The 21591-nt window shown below is 36.0% G+C and overlaps 1 protein-coding gene across 1 annotated transcript; it reads right to left on the bottom strand.

The window, feature by feature from the left end:
- Window positions 1-3023: 3023 nt before the first annotated feature.
- LOC121411384 (wnt inhibitory factor 1-like) lies at window positions 3024-21520 on the bottom strand. Its single transcript, XM_041604079.1, has 8 exons — window positions 21058-21520; window positions 15213-15343; window positions 8086-8185; window positions 7290-7433; window positions 6725-6823; window positions 6166-6261; window positions 4692-4787; window positions 3024-3055 (listed from the first exon to the last, which is right to left on the bottom strand). Exons 1-8 carry the CDS (start codon window positions 21173-21175, stop codon window positions 3030-3032), a joined length of 810 nt encoding a protein of 269 aa, XP_041460013.1. The 5' UTR covers window positions 21176-21520; the 3' UTR covers window positions 3024-3029.
- Window positions 21521-21591: the final 71 nt, after the last annotated feature.

The raw sequence follows: 21591 nt of genomic DNA, 5'->3' as shown, positions 1-21591 counted from the left end.
TGATTTTGAATTAATTTCAGGCAATGATGACCTAGGCTTTGAACCAGTAAAAGTATCAATTCCCCCCAATCTCTAGGCTCGAGACCTTCTTTTTGTTTCTTAATCTTTCACTTTCTCCATCACATATACATTCTCTTATCCTTTCCTATCTCTCTCTCTCTCTCTCTCTCTTATTAAACCCAAACTGAGTACGATATGAACAGATTGAGTAAGACAAAAACAAAAATAGACATTTCATTAAAAAGGAAAAACAATTGTTTCATTTGGTTCTATGCAGCGTGAGATGACATTTTATTTCCCAACTTAGGCCCACGTTTGATTTTTATATCATATGGAAATACATCCATTCAAATTCAGTGTTCCGACTTATAATGAATTAAGTGTATTTACTTTGCTGTTATTGTGGAAATAAATGAAATGAAATAAATAGAAGCAGGGTTGGCCGCTTTAGCTTGTATAACATCATGATTGCTAAAACTCATTATGTTTTTGCAAAGGAGAGATATCTTACACTGTTACACACAAGAATGAAACATAATGCAGTTATGTGATAACATTATTTTAAAAAGGGGAGTGGGGTCATGACATCATTGGCCATTCTCAGGTCGAAATTCCAATAGGAATGAATATTTGGAGTTTTAATACAATGTATATCTAGCTCTTTTTTCATGAATACATTATACATATCTTGCACATTCATAACGAAATGCACAAAAATGGTTTACAAAATATTGCTAAAATTTAAAATTCAATAATTTCGTTATTTTTAATCATATTTTGACTCTTTCAACTTTACTCTTTTTTTTTCTTATATCATCTTCAGCCTCGAGCACCCCTTTAAATCTCATTTCACCCTCTTACTTTCGCACATCACATTTAAGAGGCCAATGTCGTTCAGTCACAAATTTAATACACTGCACAGAGAATATCGTAGGAAATTCAGGTAAAAATTTTAATGCAGTTTAGAATGCATAGTATAATTCAACATAAAACTGAGTTATATCGTACAAGGTGTAAAAAGGAATTCCTTATTAAGTGACAGTATTGTGAAACACATGTATTGTAATACTTTAAACACGTTTCTCCGTGTTCGATCGCTACGCTAACTCACATTTCATTAATCACCATGCACCCCACCCGATTCACCCATATCCATGCACTTTGTTAAAAAAGAACAGAACTACAGTATAGACATAACATCATAATGAGATAATGATATATCTTTCTCTATAAATAGTCCTATAATCAAAGAAATTTGAAACAGTTATTCAATGTTTGTAAGCTAAGTACAAGAAAATTGGTCTCCATTCAACCCACCGTCAAATTCATTTCAAAATATACATAAATTAATTAATAAAATAGAATGAATAATTTTAGCTAATACACAGATACATGTAGAAAAAAAGGTAAACAGATTACAGATAACAACGGGGCAGCGATTCTGGGGCCCGGGGGCACAGTGCCCCCCTCCAAAAAAAACTTTTTGCAGCCCTGAACAAATTTCCCTTTTTCACGCAACAAAAATGCCCCCTCACGAACGTACACTCTAAAAAATGAAGTGCTAATTCAGCTCTTAAAGAGCGTGTATAGTGACTGCACTTCGGAGTGCTGATTTGTCTAGTTCAAATTTGAACGAGAAAAATCAGCACTCCGAAGTGCAGTCACTATACACGCTCTTTAAGAGCTGAATTAGCACTTCATTTTTTAGAGTGTATAATGTGCCCCTTTCACCTAAGGAGGGCCCGTTTATGTGTTACAAAGTGCTCTTTCTCGTATGAGGAGAATCCGTTTTAGGTGTTACCAAGTGCCCTTTCTCGTATAAGTGCCATTTTTAACCAAAGAAATGCCCCTCTCGAGCGTATAATGTGCATATTTTACCTGAGAAGGACCCGTTTTATGTGTGAGCAAGTGCCCCCTTGCCTTCTAGTGAGTGACGTTTCCCGAATCACTGCCCCTTTTACCCAAGAAAAGTCAAACCGTGTAAGCCTGCATAGTGAGGTTAATTTTGGAAATGAAATTACTAGTTGAAAATCTTAAATATTTTTAATGATACATAGTAGTACCCCAGTCACATTTGCTCTACGGCGGCTGTACGGCGAGTCGGAAAACAGCCGTTTTATTCATTTCTATTCAAAACACATATATGTAGATGGTCCAAAATTTATTATAATATGAAAACGGCTGTTTTCAATTAGCTGTTTGGCCGCCAAGAGCGAATGTGACTGAGATATACATCTCTGCCTTACAACCATGGTAACAAAAGAAAGAGCTCCTTATAAAAACCAAACATTTTTATTATCATTATTTATGAGCATTATCATAAAACATGAAAATTATATTCTTTTTAAATAAGGAAAAAATTTATAATAATGTAATTATTATACACTACAAAAATACTAATATATATAGAGTCAAAAGATATTGGTCACCAGATTATCATGAGGTGAAATCCTCTTGAATTTTACAATCATGTACAAAATGACAATTTTTTTTCTTACTCTCTCTCTCTCTCTCTCTCTCTCCTCTTTTTCTCCCCTCTCCCTCTCACGCACACACATTGACACCCATCTCTCTTTTTTCTTCATATTCCTCTTCCTCTATCTCATTATCTGCCCCCCCCCCTTACCCATTCTCTCTCACTTTTCCCATGTGCAACTTTCCCTTTTCACTATCATTTTATAAAAACATAATTATTGAAGTTACATAAATCAGCATAATTTTTAAAGTGATACTGGTATTTTGTTACAGAGTCAGCATTTAAAAAGCTTCAATAGTACATCAATTTACTTTCAATAGCCGGAATCGACCACTACGTTTGATACGATCCATCCTATGCGAATGCAGAGAGAGAGATATTGCTTTACTATATCAAAAGATTACAAATAGTTTGAAGGCATGAACTTGTACCTCTGGTTTAAAAAAGGAGTCAAAATAATATGCAAAACCGTGATGAATCCACAGTCGTCATCTTATCAAGATGTAAGGGATGGGGTGGCGAGGCACTTTTTTATCGAATGGAATCATTTTATTTAGATACCGTCCACACCGAGCTGCCCTGAAGGGAGAAAAACGAGAGAGGGAAAGAACAGAAAGAGAGGAATTTACTGTATCCGAAAATTAAAAATATTCAATGATAAATCGTCTGCACTTTCGAATTTCAAATTTAAGACAAACCTGAAAAGAGAATTCAAAATGAAACCATGAACTGATAAAGGGGCTCTGAAAGATGATTATAACAATATTACAATAATCATCGAATTTTATTTATCTTGAGTGTATTTTCAAATTTAAGACAAACCTGAAAAGATAATTTAAAATGAAACCATAAACTGATAAAGGGGCTCTGAAAGATGATTATAACAATATTACAATAAACATCGAATTTTATTTATCTACATGTAGAGTGTATTTTCAAATTTCAAATTTATTTAAGACAAACCTGAAAAGAGAATTTAAAATGAAACAATGAACTGATAAAGGGGCTCTGAAAGATGATTACAATAAACATCGAATTTTATTATCTAGGGTGTATTTTCAAATTTAAGACAAACCTGAAACATGCTGAAAAGATAATTTAAAATGAAACAATGAACTCAAAAGGGGGACTGAATGATGATTACAACAATATTACAATAAACATCGATCATACCGGTATTTATCTAGAGTGCCTGGTAGCCAAGGATGAAAGGGGTAGGGGCAAGGCAAGTTTGTGGGTTTAGGATAGAGGAGGGGTCTTTAGTCGTTACAAAATCCGACCTCATATTTCATAATCAGAATTGGTAAATCAATGCCAACTTCATTTTAACAGAGCAAACAAGTACATATTTTCTTCACAAAAAACGAGAGGGAGAGAGAGAGAACAAAAAGAGAGGATTTATATATCCGTAAATCAAAAGCAGGCATATTTAAGTATATCCTCTATATTTTCAAATTTTAAATTTAAGACTAACCTGAAAAAAAGAATTTAAAATGAAACAATGAACTGATAAAGGGGCTCTGAAAGATGATTACAATATTACAATAAACATCGAATTTTATTATCTAGAGTGTATTTTCAACCCAAACCTGAAAAGAGAATTTAAAATGAAATAATGAACTGATAAAGGGGCTCTGAAAGATGATTACAATATTACAATAAACATCGAATTTTATTATCTAGAGTGTATTTTCAGATTTAAGACAAACCTGAAAAGAGAATTTAAATTGAAACAATGAACTGACAAAGGGGCTCTGAAAGATGATTACAATAAACATTGAATTTTATTATCTAGAGTGTATTTTCAGATTTAAGACAAACCTGAAAAGAGAATTATAATGAAACAATGAACTGATAAAGGGGGTCTGAAAGATGATTACAGTATTACAATAAACATCGAATTTATTTATCTAGAGTGCCTGGTATATAGAATTTATAATGAAACAATGAACTGATAAAGGGGTCTGAAAGATGATTACAATATTACAATAAACATCGAATTTATTTATCTAGAGTGCCTAGTTGCCAAGGATGAAAGGTATAGGGGCAAGGCAAGTTTGTGGGTTTAGGATAGAGGAGGGGTCTTTAGTCGTTACTGAATCCGACCTCATATTTCATAATCATAATTGGTAAATCAATGCCAACTTCATTTTAACAGAGCAAACAAGTATATATTTTTTTCACAAAAAAAAATCTTTTTTCCTCTTCTACTTACTGATCGCGCAAGTAGGTCCAGTCCATCCATGCCGACAAACACATGTGTTTGGCGCCACACATTGGCCGTTATCAGAACAGTCATCATGGCAGGTTGCTGGAAATACATATCATATTGAAAATAATACTACTTATTCGCATAATTTTAGAAAAATGCAGTCCTCATGATTTATCATCTTTGCGCTTCAGATGAATCATTATTTTTTAATGTAATACATAAGTGGCTCGAAAGTCTAAAAATAATTATAAAGTGTGCGATATCTACTTCCATAGAGTATACACATGGAAATGCTGATAAAAATGATTTTATCAGGCAAAAAAAACCTCCAGAATAAAAAAAAAGAAATTGTCATTTGTCTATTGTTGAACAACTTTTACGACATTGCAATATTAATGGAATGGGAGGATGTATGCTTTATTGGTGAAAATTTGTATTTAGGGGCAAAATAATTCCACGAAAATGCTCGAGGTCAGGGTGGCCATTATCATAGTCATTTGATAAATGGAAAAATAAAAATAAACATTATTCATAGCAACTTAAAGCAGGTCGAATTTTATTGCTAAAATGCATTTATCCGTCCAGTCAAGCTCACCATAAACGTCTAGTTATTTAAATTAAATCGCCCAGAAGAATCTAATTGATAATCGATAAAAATATCTCAATAATGGTTTACCATTCCAGGAATAAATTCGACTGGAATTATTAAGATGAACCATTGTTAAGAAAATAGTGTGGATGTAAGCCTAATCTCAGCACCACCGTGACTGTGGTACGATATATAACACAAATATTACTGAACCGTTTACAAAAAAATATAATTTAATAGCATGAGTTTTGTAGACTTTCAAGAAAAGAAAACTTATGACAAAGGGAACAAAAGAAGTTTTGAGTTTAGATCTGCACGACAAGCAGTTTGGATTTTGGTATTTTTTGAATTATTGTCCATTTTGTTATTTGTAAATTGTTTCTCAACTGTGGTGAACGTTTCGACTGCAGCAAAATTTGAGAAGATAATAGCCTGTCGAAATAGGGTACATGGGGGGGGGGGTAAAGTACCCCTCTGACAGAATTTCGATGTTTTTTCTTTGTTTAAAAATGTTGCCCCACGAGGTTTTCTAGGTATAATATCGGCCTGTCAGTTTAGGTGTAGACGGTCCTAACTGATGTATACATTGATGGCAGGTAATTATATTATTAGTTGATCTGCAAATACACCCTGCAAATTATGTTAAGTTGTTTTCATATTTCCAATTTTTAATAAACATGTTCCAAATACGTATACTAAAAGTGGTATTCCCGGTTTTGATTTTCAAGTCTGATATATTATTTGGCAGAATTTCGAACACGAGATCTATGATCCGAAGATTCAAGTAAACTCTTGAGTGTCACTTGTGATTGAAACGACCCCCCCAAAAAAGTAAATAAATAAATGAAATAAAAATAAAAAAGAAGGCAGAAGGTTATCTAAGTTTACCTGTTTGACATCGGTTTCCCGTGAACCCGTCTTGACATTGGCACACGTTAGGCTCAATACACGACCCACCATTGAAACAATGCGGGATGCAGATGGCTAGAGGAATATAGAAATATTGATAACCATTTATCATGTTAACGTTGATGAATGGTGGAACAAAATTAATGGTCATTTCCAATGCAAGGGGGAGACAAGGAAATGATTCCCTTTCCAAAGAAAGGGGAGCATAAACAAGATGTTGGGCCTTTTAACTCTAATAAGAATAAAATGACGTCATGTTTGGGTTGCCCCACCCTCTCCCCTATCAAAATGTCCTAACGTTATCACCACCATAGAGTTCATACGTGAGCAATTATCGGAGATCGGAGTGGTCTATTTCTATGTTACGGCTAGGATTCGAACCACGGGCCCGTTTCATAAAGGAGTACAATTTTGGTACCATATTTAAAGGGCTTTGCAGCCAATCATAATCCACGGTAATTACGATAATGGCAAAGACACCATAGTATTGTGAGTCTTTGTGAAACAAGAACACACTAAAGTGTCATTGTATCATTACCATGTTTGCAGCTGGTTCCATAGAATCCTTCAGGACATTCGCACACACCATCATCAGCGCAGACAGCACCGTTACTACAGGGAGGATGACATGGTTTCACTGAAAATGGAAGCAAACATGAAAATCGATGAAAAAATAAAATATAATTGGTATACATAAGATTAAGAGGGTCCTTAGATGACTTATTAAATTGTTTCAGGGTTCTCAATTAATTTAGATCACTTGCATTTACAACCAATTTCAGAAACAATGTCCCATGTGAAGTAGATAAATCAACAGAAGAGATATTTTTCTTCCACCTTCGTCCTAATAATTTACAAATAATATTCCAAAGGTTGCTTACTGTATTTGCTTTAAGCGAGCTGTATATGATCAAGGAAAAATAAACTGTCAATGGGACACAGTTCCATTCATGATTTCGTCGTAATCGTTTATTCTCTCTTCTTTTTTTTCAAAAAGTGTAGCAACGAAGGAATAATTGGGGATTATAACGGCTGTTGCCTCCTAGAATTATTAAGATTAACCTTCCTTTAATTGTCTAGAAATGATAAAGAATTTGTCTTACCTATTTTCTCACATTGTTTTTGGAATGGGATCTTGAGTGGGGATGCTGAGATGTGCCTCTTGTTACCATCCCATATCTTGAAGACGAATCGACCGGATGCGATGCCAGCCTGTCTTCCAGTGCATCTTAACTTCACCTGAAAAACTACATTACAAGCAAAAAATGATGATAATGAAATAATAAATAAATGCTTTATCATAAAAGTAGACGTAGGCTCTAGCGCACCTAAAGGGGGCAGGGGGCTGACTAGCCCCCAGACGAGTCATAACTCATGCAAGGGACGTACCCCTGCCCCCCCCCCTGACTAGTCACAAATGATCCCTGACGAGCCACAAGTGGCCCAAGTGGCCCCCTTTTTTGAACTTGAAGACCTTTTTGGGGAGCTTGTCAATTTTTTTGGCGGACTAATTTGCCTCCCCGGGCCCTCTTTGGAAGGGTACGCCACTGGACGTAGGCCCCTATATATTGCAATTGATTAGCTACAAATGTGTAAATTAATTTCAACTTTTTAAAAGTATTCTTTTTTATGAAACAGGCAAAGATCTATATCATTTTTCAACGATTATGAAGGCTGTTGATCATTACGACAGTTCCTCCAGCAGCTGGAGATATCCATTGTGGATTCATTTTCATCTTGAACAAAGCGAAAGACACTAAGCAGCAAATAGACATGATAGACGGATGTTTCACGACGGCTTTACATCCGTTCCTAGGGAATTTGAAATGGGTATTAATGCGTTGGAAAACATAGCAGCCTTATCCATCATGTTTCTATATACTTGTGGACACAACTTACTACTTTCAGAAGTCGGTATGGTTCCAGAGGGCGGTATAGTGATAGCAATGTTCTCCATGACCCTGGTGTTTGCGGTCCTCGCGTGGATGGAATAATGGAACTGTCGTGAGAAGACGGTGGGAGAAAATTCAGGAAATGTCAAGAAAAACAACCGCGAAAGATTTGATTGACTTGTATGTCATAAGACTTGACATGAACATAAGAATAACATGACATTATACCTGAAATGATACCCCCACCCCGCCACGTTGTGGGTTTTACCTTCCCTCTAGCAGCACCTGAAAAATTTCTTGAGGAGGGGCAAACGTTAATTTCTCGGCAGCTCACAAAATAAAGGTCAATGGGTCGCAGCCATTTGCAGAAGCCCTTTCCTGTCAAAATTTCTCCCAGGGGCACATTGCCCCCCCCCCAATTTTCAGGTATGTCATAGTGGCTCCATTCCCCTTCTCCCAATCTACGTATATACTAACCCTGTTGTTTCTGTCTGTCTGTTTTAAGTTCAAGTTTTTATTTTTTATTTCCATTAAGAACATTATGAACAAATAGAAATCTAACCAAATAGAAATCAAACATGATTACAATGATTACAAATTGTAAAATTCTTTTAATAAAATCTTGTGTGGAAATGGTGATCCATTAAACAGCATTGCTCGAAAAGCGTGGGTTCCCTAGGATATTATCAAATAATAAAAAATTGGGGTCTCATTCGCATTATATTAGGAAATGTAATAAAATACAATAACTTAAAATAAAACAATAGGAATGAAAATAAGATGATGAGTAATGGCGAGAAATAATAATAAGATAACAGATATACGGGATGATACTAAAAACGCAAGAGAAAACAAAGACATGGCCAAGAATAGAGGGAGAGAGAAGGAATGAAGTACTTAAGTGGGAGCGAGAGAGGAAGAGACTAGAGGGCAAAGATAAGTAGGGAGAGAGATTCACAGAGATGGATATGTAGAGAGGGGGGGCAAGAACGAGAGTTCAAACGTGGATCAAAGAGACGTAATAGCGTGCTTAGACGATACTAAAAATATGCAAACTAATTAATTACTTTGGTAAGACAGTAACAGAAATATTTTTAGTTTTCTCTTAAAGGAATGGAGGGAGGGGGCCTGTTGAATATCTTTATGGAGGGAATTCAAAAATTTTGGGCCGGTGAAAATAAAAGTATTTTGAGCAAAAAGAGCTCGTAGTGCAAGTAAAAGTAACTTATCGGTGTGTCTGGTACACCTATGATAATTATTTGCTCCGTCTGTCTGTCTGTCTACATACCCTACCCTTCCCCAATTTCACTCCCCCTGTCTCTTTTAAACTACAAGTACATGTAAATAGACGTTATTTAACCTCGACATAATTTATGTAGGCATGTGAAACAGAGCAACAGACCAATGATGTTGGTTGAGGAACACCTCCACCCCCCGCGTGCTTGTCGCAAAAAAAAATATTTGACGCGTGTGTGAGGTTTGTGGGGGGGGGTAACCCCCTTATCCGTATCCTAATCCTTAATTTTATCCTTTCGAACCCCCATTTATTTCATGTCATTTATTTCCTTTCCCACAAAATACAAATAAAAATGTAATCTGTTTTATTAATAAGTAGGCTATATATTCTTTACACTTGAAATTCATAACTTGCATACCGGTATATGAATATCTAACCCGATATATAATCAATTGCAAAAGTACATGACACAACGGATTGTTTTATGTTTTCTTTTGTGAAAATGGAGAGGCCCATTAAAAAGAAAAAAAAATGTACTTCGTGCGTTCCTCCAATTGATTCATTACACAAAATATGTCATTCTGCAGTAAAACTCGGCCCACTTTTCTACTTCAAAATGCTAAACTTCTGATCCGATATCAACGGGTGGCTCGCTGCATGCGCTGTAAATACCAGCTGCGATTCATTATATTAATTTATATCATTCTACTTCTTAATAACTTATTTTTTTTATAGGAAATTGGGTTCATGGTCAAATATTGCTACAGTCTGGGGGAAAGGGGTGGGCGACATTCAAGTCTAGATTTTAACTTATGGCACACAGGACATACCTTTACATTGCCAATGGCCTGTGACTATATTGACGAACGAGGTGCAATTTCTTGATAATCGCGAATGAGCATAAAACGACTTTTCTTTTAATGAAGAGTTTATTTTCCTGTCTTTTTTTTATTCTTTAGTTTTCACTTTTTCGGTCTTTATTATTTGTTTTGGGGAGGGGTTGTCCCAAGACCCCCGCCCAATGCAAGGGAATGCGTTAGAGTAACATAGAACAATCTCTCATACGTGATCGCGATATCTCCGAAGATAGAACAGGTGTAAATGACTTCATCGAAACTTCTGAGTAAGTTTTGAAGAACATCAGCAGATGGTCCATCAATTCCGCATTTAAACCAGTTGATGAAAGGTAATCAAATAATAGTAAGGAATATCAATTTGATCAACACAACTGCTTTATTTATACTTAGGATCTCATATCTGCCTGGCCGAAACTGATAATGACATTCAGACAGTGTGGTCTCATTGGGCTAAGTAAATTGGGCCGCTGTCCAGTTGGGAAACGGAAGGGGGTGTTTCACACAGATGCACATTGTTGTCATTTCCTTTAAAGACGTTTTCAAGAGACTGTTTCATTTCCATTCAATGATTATTAACATAAATTAAAATTTAAACCAACATCACTGGCGTACAAATAGGGGCTTGCCAGTTGGGGCTCTTGCCCCCCCCCCCTCCAAAAAAATCCCGGCCAAAAAAAGAAAATAGAAAAGTAAAGAAAAAAAGAGAGAAGGGTGAAATATGATATTATTTCCAGAATACTGTGTCAAAATCTATCACAAAATTTCTTTTTCGAAATTAAAATGTCGAAATTTCTGCTCGTTCGCTCGCAACTCTTTATAAATTTTACGCGATACGCCATATCTAGCCTCCTCAAAAGGCTCATTACGCATCTGACAAACATAATCGTCTATGATTAGGATTGCAAATAAAAAAAGTAGTATAAAATAGAGCATATGGAAAAGAAGGGGTCCCATTAAAAATCAATGCTTGTAAAGTGTGAACCCCCCCCCCCATTGAAAATGGAATGATAGTTTGGTATTTAAAAAAAAAGAGTAATGAATAATACGGGGAGGGGTTTTTAATGTTTTCTCTGTCGCTATATTGACCCCACTTTGTATTAATCTTTTAATGATCATGACCAGTTGACAAACAAAGCAAATGAAACACTACAAAACTTGTAATTTGCATCACTGTGTGGAAGTATTGGGCATCAATTATTGAAAAACATCTGCCAATTATACAATAAGGAAAGGTACCTACAACCAACAACAAACATTTTGTATATGAAATCCCAAAATGCAGCCAATGACATTAAATCAACAATTATTGTTTTGCATCTATAAGTATAACTAATCATCTACAATCTTGATAATCATGATAATGAAATGTTGGTAGGCATGTGACGCGATCAAAATCAGTTAGTGAAAATGAAAGAAACTTTTGAAGAGTTTTGATACGAAAATAAAGACCACCCCCCCCCCTTCGCCAAAACATTGGAAATTCGTTGTTTTTTTTTTTCCTTTTTTATTTCACGGCAGTAACAAAGTGCTGCGGGGCAAAGTTTATACAATCTTTAATACGTGATCTGGGGGGTGTTTCACAAAGATTTAAGTATGACTTAGAGTCGCACTTAAATACCGAGTTGCGTACGGTATGAAAGGCTTGACCGCATTGGTCAGATCGTGTCATGAGGACGCGCACTAATGCGTATCTATCAATAAGATCGCGCGTTGCATATCATGTACGCGTCGGCATTTAAGTGCGACTTAAGTCATACTTAAATCTTTGTGAAACCCCCTGGGCTAATTTCTAAATCCAAGAGTAAAACTTCAACGCATGGCAGCATGTGAATTAATAACAGGAAAGGACGTTGACACTTTTTGACAAGACAAAAGATTGGAAAACCTAAACGATAGTGAAACTTGTTATTGAGTAAATTTGATCAATTTACTGAAGTTAATGCACTTTATTCATGTTTTTTTTTGTTGAAATAAGGCTTATTACTTCATGAAGTTCCCAATTACTTTCAATGGTACTTAACTCATGGCGAGAGACTGTCTTTCTTCGATAGTCCGAGGAAGGGTTTATTTGACGTCATATAATGGAGAAAATGATGAAGATGCTGCCCTCTACCCAGGCGTATACATGGCGAGGTTTAGACTGTTGCCCGAGTCAAATATAGGACACGGGATAATGACGTGGTTACGTTATAAGTGCTACTATTCATCACTGTTTTAATTCATTTCCTTCTCTTCATGATTTTTTCTTTGGAATTCGATCTCTTCTTTGTTCACGACCACGAATCATGATAATAAATCTACAAAGAATGTTCCATTAAGCGTGAATAATATTATCAAAGCAGCAGCTAAGTAGGATTAAATAACCACAATATTTTGATTTTATCATTCACGATGAAAAGTGCAACTAAAATATCAACATATCGGGACCCCCTTTGCTCATTAACACCAACGAACAATGCACGATTCTGTCACCGCAATGTGATGACTAAAAACACAATTTGTTTCAATATAAAACTTTGCGGCAAAAGGCTCCAACTTCACGTGATAAGTTTATTGTAATGGTTCTTACCCTGCCAGAGGATATGGTAGCGTTGAATAGAAAATCATGACAATAGCAAAATAAACATCAGCGATTCAGCAGTGCAGAGCGTCAAGTTTAAATCTCAACTTTGAGGTGCATGCAGATTCGCCAGTAAGGTGCTAATAATGCATTCAACCGATCGGTGGTAATATTATGATATTTACATGTGATTTAATATAATATATGTTAGATGCCCTAATCTTATCCTAAATGTTCGATCCTGTCATCCTATTCTGTTTTTTTTTTGGGGGGGGGGATAAAAATGGTATTGTTCAGAACAGAACATAATGAAGTTTTAATGAATATAGTTTTCCTCCTTTTGGAATATAGTTTGTCGATCAGATTTTTATTCAAAAACAATATGTTTACTTCTTTGTATGTTTGTTTCTTTGACGTATGGACGTCGTGCCGGCCGCTGTGTGTCCCTTTCGATTTCATCTATTGCATGCTTGTATCGATAACGGCCTCATCGATGTATAGCGAGGTGTTATGAGCAAAGGTTTTATCGAACTACTATAAAAGAAATAAATGATCAATATACGATTTTGACTCATCAAACGAGCGCCATTGTAATATTCCTGGAAATATGGCAACACAGGCCTATATTATGATTATTGTTGCAATAACTTGGATGGGTCGATGTTATTTAACGGTAGCTAAAACTTAAAAAAAAAAACTCTGATTTTATGAGCATCAATTTATGGATAGAATTTTTAGTATATTTCGTATTAATTTATGGACTGAGCCTTTTGGGTTTATCATTTTACACAATTCCAACAAAATTACAATAGATTTTTTTCCGTTATTGAAGGCGGTATGATGGGGGTGGTACCCTGATGAGAAGAGAAGATAGGAGCGAATGTTCAATGATCAGTGTTGGTCCAAGGCCAGAGGAGAATATTAGTGGAACTAAAGAGTCCATCATTAATGACTGAATATTATGTGCAAATCAAACATTTTATTTGCCGAGTGTCTCGGCAGATCTCTCACTTAGCGCTTCACAATGCCACCAGACACACAATGCTGCATGTATGAAGAGATCGCACTGATGTTATTTGAAGTGAGGTGTGAGTCAATTTATCCTGATCGAATCAGCGGGGAGTACTCGGGATTTTAACCTGATAATTTGGTGCTAGAATTGTATCGAACCAATTACCATTATCATCGAAAAAGTATATTGCCCTCCCCGCGCTCTGCAATCAATTGTTGTTTGGGGTTCCGAGATCGATGCGCGCGTAATGATGGTGATTATCCTAGAGACTTCTTTTAAAGTGTGACCTTGTGCCTTTTTGCCCCTTAACATTTTGGAGATATAAAGAAGATACCCATTAGACACACACATGAGAATGGGAAAATCGAATTGTTCAATTTCAAAATAGCTAGTAAATTATTCCTCAAAGTTTTTTGAAGGAGCCGAAGTAAATTTGATTGATTTATCTTGATTTAATGACCATAAAATGTCATGCAAATCAGAATTATTCCAGATAGCATGTACTTTCTATGATCAGATGACCCAATTACATTCAATTATGTCTGAGTCGTCTGTGATACTTGCAGTATTTGTGTACGACCTTCGTCGATTATCAGTAAGAAATCAGCACAAATGAACTGCATTTTGGATACAAATAAGATGAAAAACGAAGGATTTAGGGGGGAAAAAGATCTATCCCACCCAGAGTCATACAGACTCTGTGCTGATTTTGCATGCACTACAGTAGGTCCATGATTACATGGATGGATCCATAGGAAAAGAAATAAGGTGACTTTGAAGTAAAGTCAATTAAACTTACAGTATTTTTTAATTATTATGCTGCGAGTGGAACAAGGAATGTTCAAAGAGAACAACTGTCCCTCGATTTCCAGCCGAAATATCGTGCTTTCATACATTAGTATAATTTATTATAACGGGCTTCTTTCTGGAAGGAGAAAAAGAGGGCGCTTGAAAAGGGAAGAGGCAGCAAAACTGAACAGCATGTACATATATGCTTTAATCATGGACCTATAAGTGGGTCAAAGAAGCCTTACAGAGAGCGAACATTCCTAATGGCGAAATTCAATGAACTGGGTAGGCCCCTATTAAAAAAAAATGCAAGGCACATGACATGCCAACCAATAGATAAATAATGATTATGGGAGAATGAATATCCAGTGGGGTGCGGGCACACCCAATATTTAAAATAGGGCCTTTGAAAATACGACAATGTTCCCCGTTGAATACTTTTATTGCTTGTCAACATTTATATATATATTTTTTTTGGGGGGGGGGTGGGTGCCGCAATGTCCTTCATTTTTGGACTGATGTCATTTTTTTCATTTGCTTGTCATTTTTTCGAACAAAATCGCACCCCCTATAAGTCCAACTCTGCCATGGATCCATCTAGATAAAATATTAAAGAAAGGACTTATTGAAATGGAAAGTTGAAGAAACTATGAATAAAGCAAGCGAAAGGGCGCTCACCCCCCGGTGCAGCCCTCCATGTAATATTAACTGTGTTGATATCAGAAGGGATTACGGTGAGCTCACTACGAAGCTTCTGGATGATTGGTTGGGCTTGTCCTGCACGGATGATATCCAACGTGGCGCCTCGACCTAAGGACCAAAACAAAATAGGAACACAATCGCATCAACGAGATTAATAGATAATCCAACAAAAATTTGCTAAAAGTAAACGTATTTAAAAAAAACAACTCATGATCTATAATGATTGAGCAGGATCGATGTTAAGCTAGGAGTCACCCTCACTATACCATGTTATCTAACCCAACAAACGGGAATTTTCCTATCTCAACTCGCTATTGGTCTCACTATCTATCACTTATAATTATGCTTATATAGTTATTGTTACTTGTATTGATATCACAATATAACTTAGTTATTGTTACTTATGATTATATTCATACCTACATTCATTACTACCTATGCGTGCAGTGTGCTTATACACGCATGAAGCACACAGTCGAATGACCTGTATGATTGTGCAAGTGTATTTCATTTTAGTAACATTTTGCCACATTCCACTGGAAGCGTCTCATTTTCTTATATTACTTACAGTGTTTTTTATTTACGAGGGATTATGGTAGATGGGCAGATTTGGGGAATAATGTGGTATAAAACTTCAAATGACCAATAGGGTTTTACAATAAAGGTGAATAGTAAAGTCCTATTACCAGTGACAGCCGATTATAGAATAAACAATAACTCACATGATTGGCAGACCTGATCGGTAAACAGAGTTAAGAAAGCTTGTAAATAGAAGGAATGTTAAACAGACAATCCAAAATAAATGCTTTGTTGGTTGATTTAGAGCTCAAGAAGGGGAACAGTGGTCTGCATGGTTCAGTCACCTTTAAATCAATGCATGATTCATTAGAACATATAGACAAATGCACTTTCTCCACTCCCTGGTGAGCATTCCATAACCCAACGTTGGCTTGGAGCTTGTGCATCCCATGGGGTATGTACATGTACCATTTCCAAAAAGCGGATGGCATACTTCAATACTACTACTATTACTACTACTACTACTAGTAATAATCCTACTATACTACCACTACTACTACTGATAATAATAATAATAAACAGTTATTATATCGCACATATTACATTGTCTATATCTTATGCTTGCAATGGACTTGGATAATTACCCTGCCTTTAGCCTTGCTGGCAGCCGTAATTACTGTCTTTCAGCGCACACGCATTTCAAGGTATTTTTTTTCCTACCGGGTACCAGTTTACCTCACCTTGGTCGATTGCAGCACATTGTGATTAAATTTCTTGCTGAAGGAAACTACGCCATGGCAGGGATTTGAACCCACGACCCTCTGTTTCAAAGTCCGGAGACTAATCCACTGGGCCACAACGCTCTGTATGGGCCAGCGTCGGATAGTTTGACGGAGAGTGATGACGATGGGACCCCCCCCCCCCCCCCCGAAATAAAAGACGAATCCAGAAATTGATCAGTGATCTGATTCTATCAAAACAATTATAACAATCTACTTATGGAATTGTCCCCAATCATTACTGTGAATAGGGATGGTGATGGACAGATTCCCAGGTTAAAAAAAAAAGACAAATCTTGATCCTGGATAGATACAATTCATTTCTAGTGATCCTCGTCGATGATTTCGATGAGAAAGAAATGTTCAAAATCGTGAGACTATCTATTATGACCATCATGACAATGTGATGCGGTTCACGTGTTGGTTAATTTCCCATGACTTCTTTCGGCTTACTATGGCGTTATCAGTGAAAAACAATAGGACAACCATTGCAAGCAGTCAGCTCGAGAACATGGAGAAAGGAATTATCAGCTATATCTCAGTCACGATCATCGCACCTGTTCCATCACCCCTCCCCCAAAAAGAAAAGTTCTACCATCGATTAAAAAAAATTAAAAAGAAGGTAAAAAAGAAAAGGGTAAAATATGACAAGATTTTTTTATACTGTGTCAAAATCTGTTTCAAAATTAGGATTCATTACGAAGCGACAAAACTGTCACTCGCTTGTGATTCTTTTTTTTTTTGGGGGGTTGCCCCATAACGCAATGTGTCCCCACCCCTTTAAATTTTGTGACATTTTACACCACTGACATTATATTAAGTACAACTGATAAGACTATGCGGAATATAAACTTGCCAGTTACACTTGAAAGTCTTTCATGATTTTTTAAAAGAAGTGAAAAAAATAACACCTCTTTTGTGTCAATGATGGACTTTTTTTCTAAATCATAAATATAAATATAGTGGTTCCGTACATATTTCAGAGTAATTATTCACGTCGTTTGTACGTTTGAGAGACTTGCCAGTATGTGACGATTTAAAGACCCAGACCACTGCTAAAAGTAACATTGACACACGTGAAATAAGCTACTTAGTACAACAGTGTAAGACTGTGTCGGGAGGAATGGGATTCCATGGGTCTGCACGTAGAATTTTTTTTTTCATTTCCAGGGTATGAATTCGATTTTAAAAAAAATATTTTGCAGAGGGAAATGGCACTGACAATTATTCAGTGCTCAAATGGAAGGAAACCTACAACTACAAGTTGAATAAAACACGGAATGACATCACAGATCCGAGCCCGGAAAAGAAACACAATAAGGCTTATTTTCGAAGCCTGATAATTTTTGTAGCTATTCTTATTCAACCATAATAATCAGATGGGAAGAGGTGGAAATGCATAAACCCTGCATTGCTGTGTTTTCCAGTGTAAGCTTTCGCTTGATAATTTGTCATTTTCACTTTTGGGTCCGGTCGGAGTCTTTAAAAATATACATATTTATCTATTTGTTTTCTAGTTTCAAGTTATTCATTTATTTTTGGAGTGTTTGCATAAATCACAAATTTGACAATCTCTGAACTGGCGAAGCCATGCATTGTCATGATTGTCTTGGTCTCGTGTTTATCATATCTCCATTATGACTAGATAATTTACTTGAGTTGTAAAAAACAGGTCAGAGTAAGCCATCCTGAACGCCAGACATTTCAAAATGTTAATCCTATCTAAATCAAGTTCATTCAATCCCGCAAAGTTGTTTGTTATTGAATTATAGCAGAATAATTTCTATTATCTTCTGACATTTCTGACCTATTTCTGACAAACTCATTTGCAATGGAATGTCGTTTTCATACATCATCATTTTGAAAATGTTCTATGCTAATCTAACAAAACACAAGCACACAACAAAACCCTTGCATTCCAAATTTTGAAATCGTTTGTTTGTGCATTCAGGCCTACATTTTTCACTTGTAATTGTGGATGCCCGGGATTTTTTTTTAGTTAGCCTCAAATTCACCTTATAGAATGCTTAACGTAAGATGAAAAGTCTTCTATGGTACAAATCCAATTTTGTACAATATAGTAGTTAACAATTTGCAATATGAATTGTTGTATCCGATTCCAAATTTAGAAACCGTATCCCTTCAAAGTAATTGCACTTAGCACTTGAGCCACTGACCGTAATGAAATTCGTCTATAACGTTGTATAATGATATCAAGCCGATATTTGAACTTCTTAATCATGACTGGAGCCATTGTCCTCTGACCTTCCAGAGTTTACCATGAAAGAAAAGAGAAATGTGATGACTTGAATAATTATTGAATAAACTTAATAATAATCATTATTGTTACTTCCTATTACATCACGTAGTATATTGCTTTAAATATTGAATGATTCAAATGTGGTAAATCATGTCAAAAATCTTCCCGATTAACATACATATATGAAGTCTTTCATGAAAAATTAAATGGCCATTATTCAAACCAAAATTATATCACTTAGATGAAAAACTAGATCATCTCGTCATGGTACATACAAGTTTCTAGACCAATCTTGGAGGGTGCCGTGGGAGGTGAAGGAAGCCATACGTAAGAAATGTAGACCGAACATTGTTAGGATGGGTGGGCGTGGTGTTTACTGCGGAGCACAGTGAGCCCCGCTACACGCTATTTTGATATTTAGAACTGTCTATCATGTAAATTTACATTCAGACTCCAAATTTACCAAACGAATTTGCCTTCCGAAGCATACTTTTCATCTAAAACATATTGATTAGCGGTAATTAAGACTCATGGTCGTAAAAAAGGTCTGCAGCCCCTAATCCCCCCCACCCCCATAGAGCCGCTTCTGAATAGAAGCATCTCTCGCTGTATGTGGTCGCATGTATGCATTCAGGGTAACATTATTATTCGACAAAGAGATAAGATTGTATTCTCCTCGATATTCATATCAATTGCCAAGTATGAATAAGACCTGCATGATTTATGATGGGCATGCATCAATAGGAAACAATTATTCACAATGTTTCCGAAATATGAATGCCTAAAGTCTGATCAAGAAGGTGAGACGATAATGTCATCTTCTTTTGTAAATGTTTCAATCCCTTGGGTTCAAAGAAGGAGGTGAAACTATCTGTGAAAACTGTTCTATACGAACCAGGTCGACATCATGATTATAATCAGTTCTCATAATCACATGCGTGTTATAAGGGACAGTTTTAAGCAAATGATAATTCAATGTACTTCTTGATAACGGCCAACCCAAATTTTAATCTGCCAAAGTCTGTAATATATCATCTGATATCATAGGGAGGCCTGGATGTTCTACAATTTTGGCGCCATTTCTCAAAACGTCTATCACTATTCACCATTATATACTCGCATAGTCTACACAGGGTGTGTATATAGGCCTTTATAAACCCCTCAAAAAGTTTGGAAATCTGATTTTGATCGATAATATCTCCTCAGTTTTAGTAAATATTAATGTGTAATTGATACCAATGAATAGATCATTTAATTTTCTTTAAAATTATACCCTACATGATATGATTATAGTTCACATGGAGGTGCAGTGCCTTGAAATGTGGGGCAAGGTCAAAATTCAAAAGTTGCAAACTGACACTATTATTGAAAGTCACTGTTCTTATTTCCATGGTGATGAGTGTGTTTTCTGTGCGTTTTTTTTTTGTTTGTTTACATGCACTTTAACATCAACATTAACATGGAGATCTGTGAGATAATATGGTGTGAGTCGTGGTTTGAAATACCCAGGCATGTTTGTTTGTTATGTCTTTGCTTGTGCAGAGGTGTGTTTGATTCCATGTTAAGGTGGTAAAAACAAAAGAAACCGCTGAGAAACTCACTCATCACCACGGAAAAAAAATAATTATTGACTTTCAATATTGTGTTATTTTGCAACTTTTGAATTTTGACCTTGTCCGACATTTCAAGAAACTGCACCTCCATGTGAACCATAAAAATATCATGTAGGGTATCATTTTAAAGAGAATTAAATGATATTTTGAATATTATCAAATAAGCATTGTGTAAAGTTGGGAGTTAGGATAAATTAATGCCAAACTCGGATTTCCAAACTTTTCTTGAGGAGTTTATATAATAGATCACGAATTGGCGGAATCCAGAAACATTCATAAAGAAACAGCCCCAATACACCGATTAAAGAATGTTGGGCATCGTAGATGACTTAAGAGCGTGCACATGGAGAATATCTTAATGAGTCCATTGTAATGTCATAATATTCACAGTTCGATGACGACGATGACGATGATGACGATTACAAGGGAAGTATAAACAAGAAATGAAATAATTTCTCGATAATGATTATTTCATGGGGTTATCAACAAGAAATTGAATATTTTTTATGATGACAATGATGATGCTTTCAAGGAAGGTATCAACAAGAAATTAAAACGTGATGATGATGGTAAAAAAATGATGATAATGATGATGATGATGATGCTTTCAAGGGAGGTATCGACAAAAAATAAAAACATTATTATACTTACATAAAAGCGCTCTGGCCTGGACAGGATCAATCCATACATCAACATCATTGTGAGGTTGAGCTGGATCCGCGCCCAAAACAATCGTCAACGAACATAAAAAGACAAATAGGAACCCCATTATTGATCAATCTTACTGATTTGATTATTCCTGTATTCCTTAAAGTATCTGGATAGGGGTAATAGTTAACTTTCACTGGGAAAACAATTCACTTTCTTCTCAGTCTTGTAAGTATGTATGATTCCAAAGGCAAGAAATTCGAGGGAAGTGTAACAAATTAAAGTGGTCTCAAAAACTTTCAACCGGCTAAAACCAAAAGCACCACTATCAGAAGACTATCCTCCTCCCAACAATGAATTTATAGAGACACCAAATCTTCCAAGCAAATGTAGACTTCAGTCCTGCAGTGCAATGAAGTTTGCGGGTGGATACGAAGGCTGAATCTTTTGTGAACTATTGATATACTTTTTTTTCTTCTTCCAATGCCCCGCTGCTCGTTTCGCCAGATGCCAGAACTCCTTTGAACGCACGAAACC

The sequence above is a fragment of the Lytechinus variegatus genome, chromosome 3 (assembly GCF_018143015.1).
Source record: "Lytechinus variegatus isolate NC3 chromosome 3, Lvar_3.0, whole genome shotgun sequence".
Classification (NCBI taxonomy): Eukaryota; Metazoa; Echinodermata; class Echinoidea; order Temnopleuroida; family Toxopneustidae; genus Lytechinus; species Lytechinus variegatus.
This window is presented reverse-complemented; position numbering and strand designations above follow the sequence as displayed.

What these genes read in the sequence shown, in the direction of transcription:
- LOC121411384 (XM_041604079.1), bottom strand. Translation starts at nt 21,175, where the DNA reads ATGGGGTTCCTATTTGTCTTTTTATGTTCGTTGACGATTGTTTTGGGC. An exon ending in CATGGAGGGCTGCACCGGGG is followed by an intron (nt 8,186 to 15,212) that starts GGTGAGCGCCCT and finishes TTCTCACGACAG; the next exon opens with TTCCATTATTCCATCCACGC. An exon ending in TGGAACCAGCTGCAAACATG is followed by an intron (nt 6,262 to 6,724) that starts GTAATGATACAA and finishes ATATTCCTCTAG; the next exon opens with CCATCTGCATCCCGCATTGT.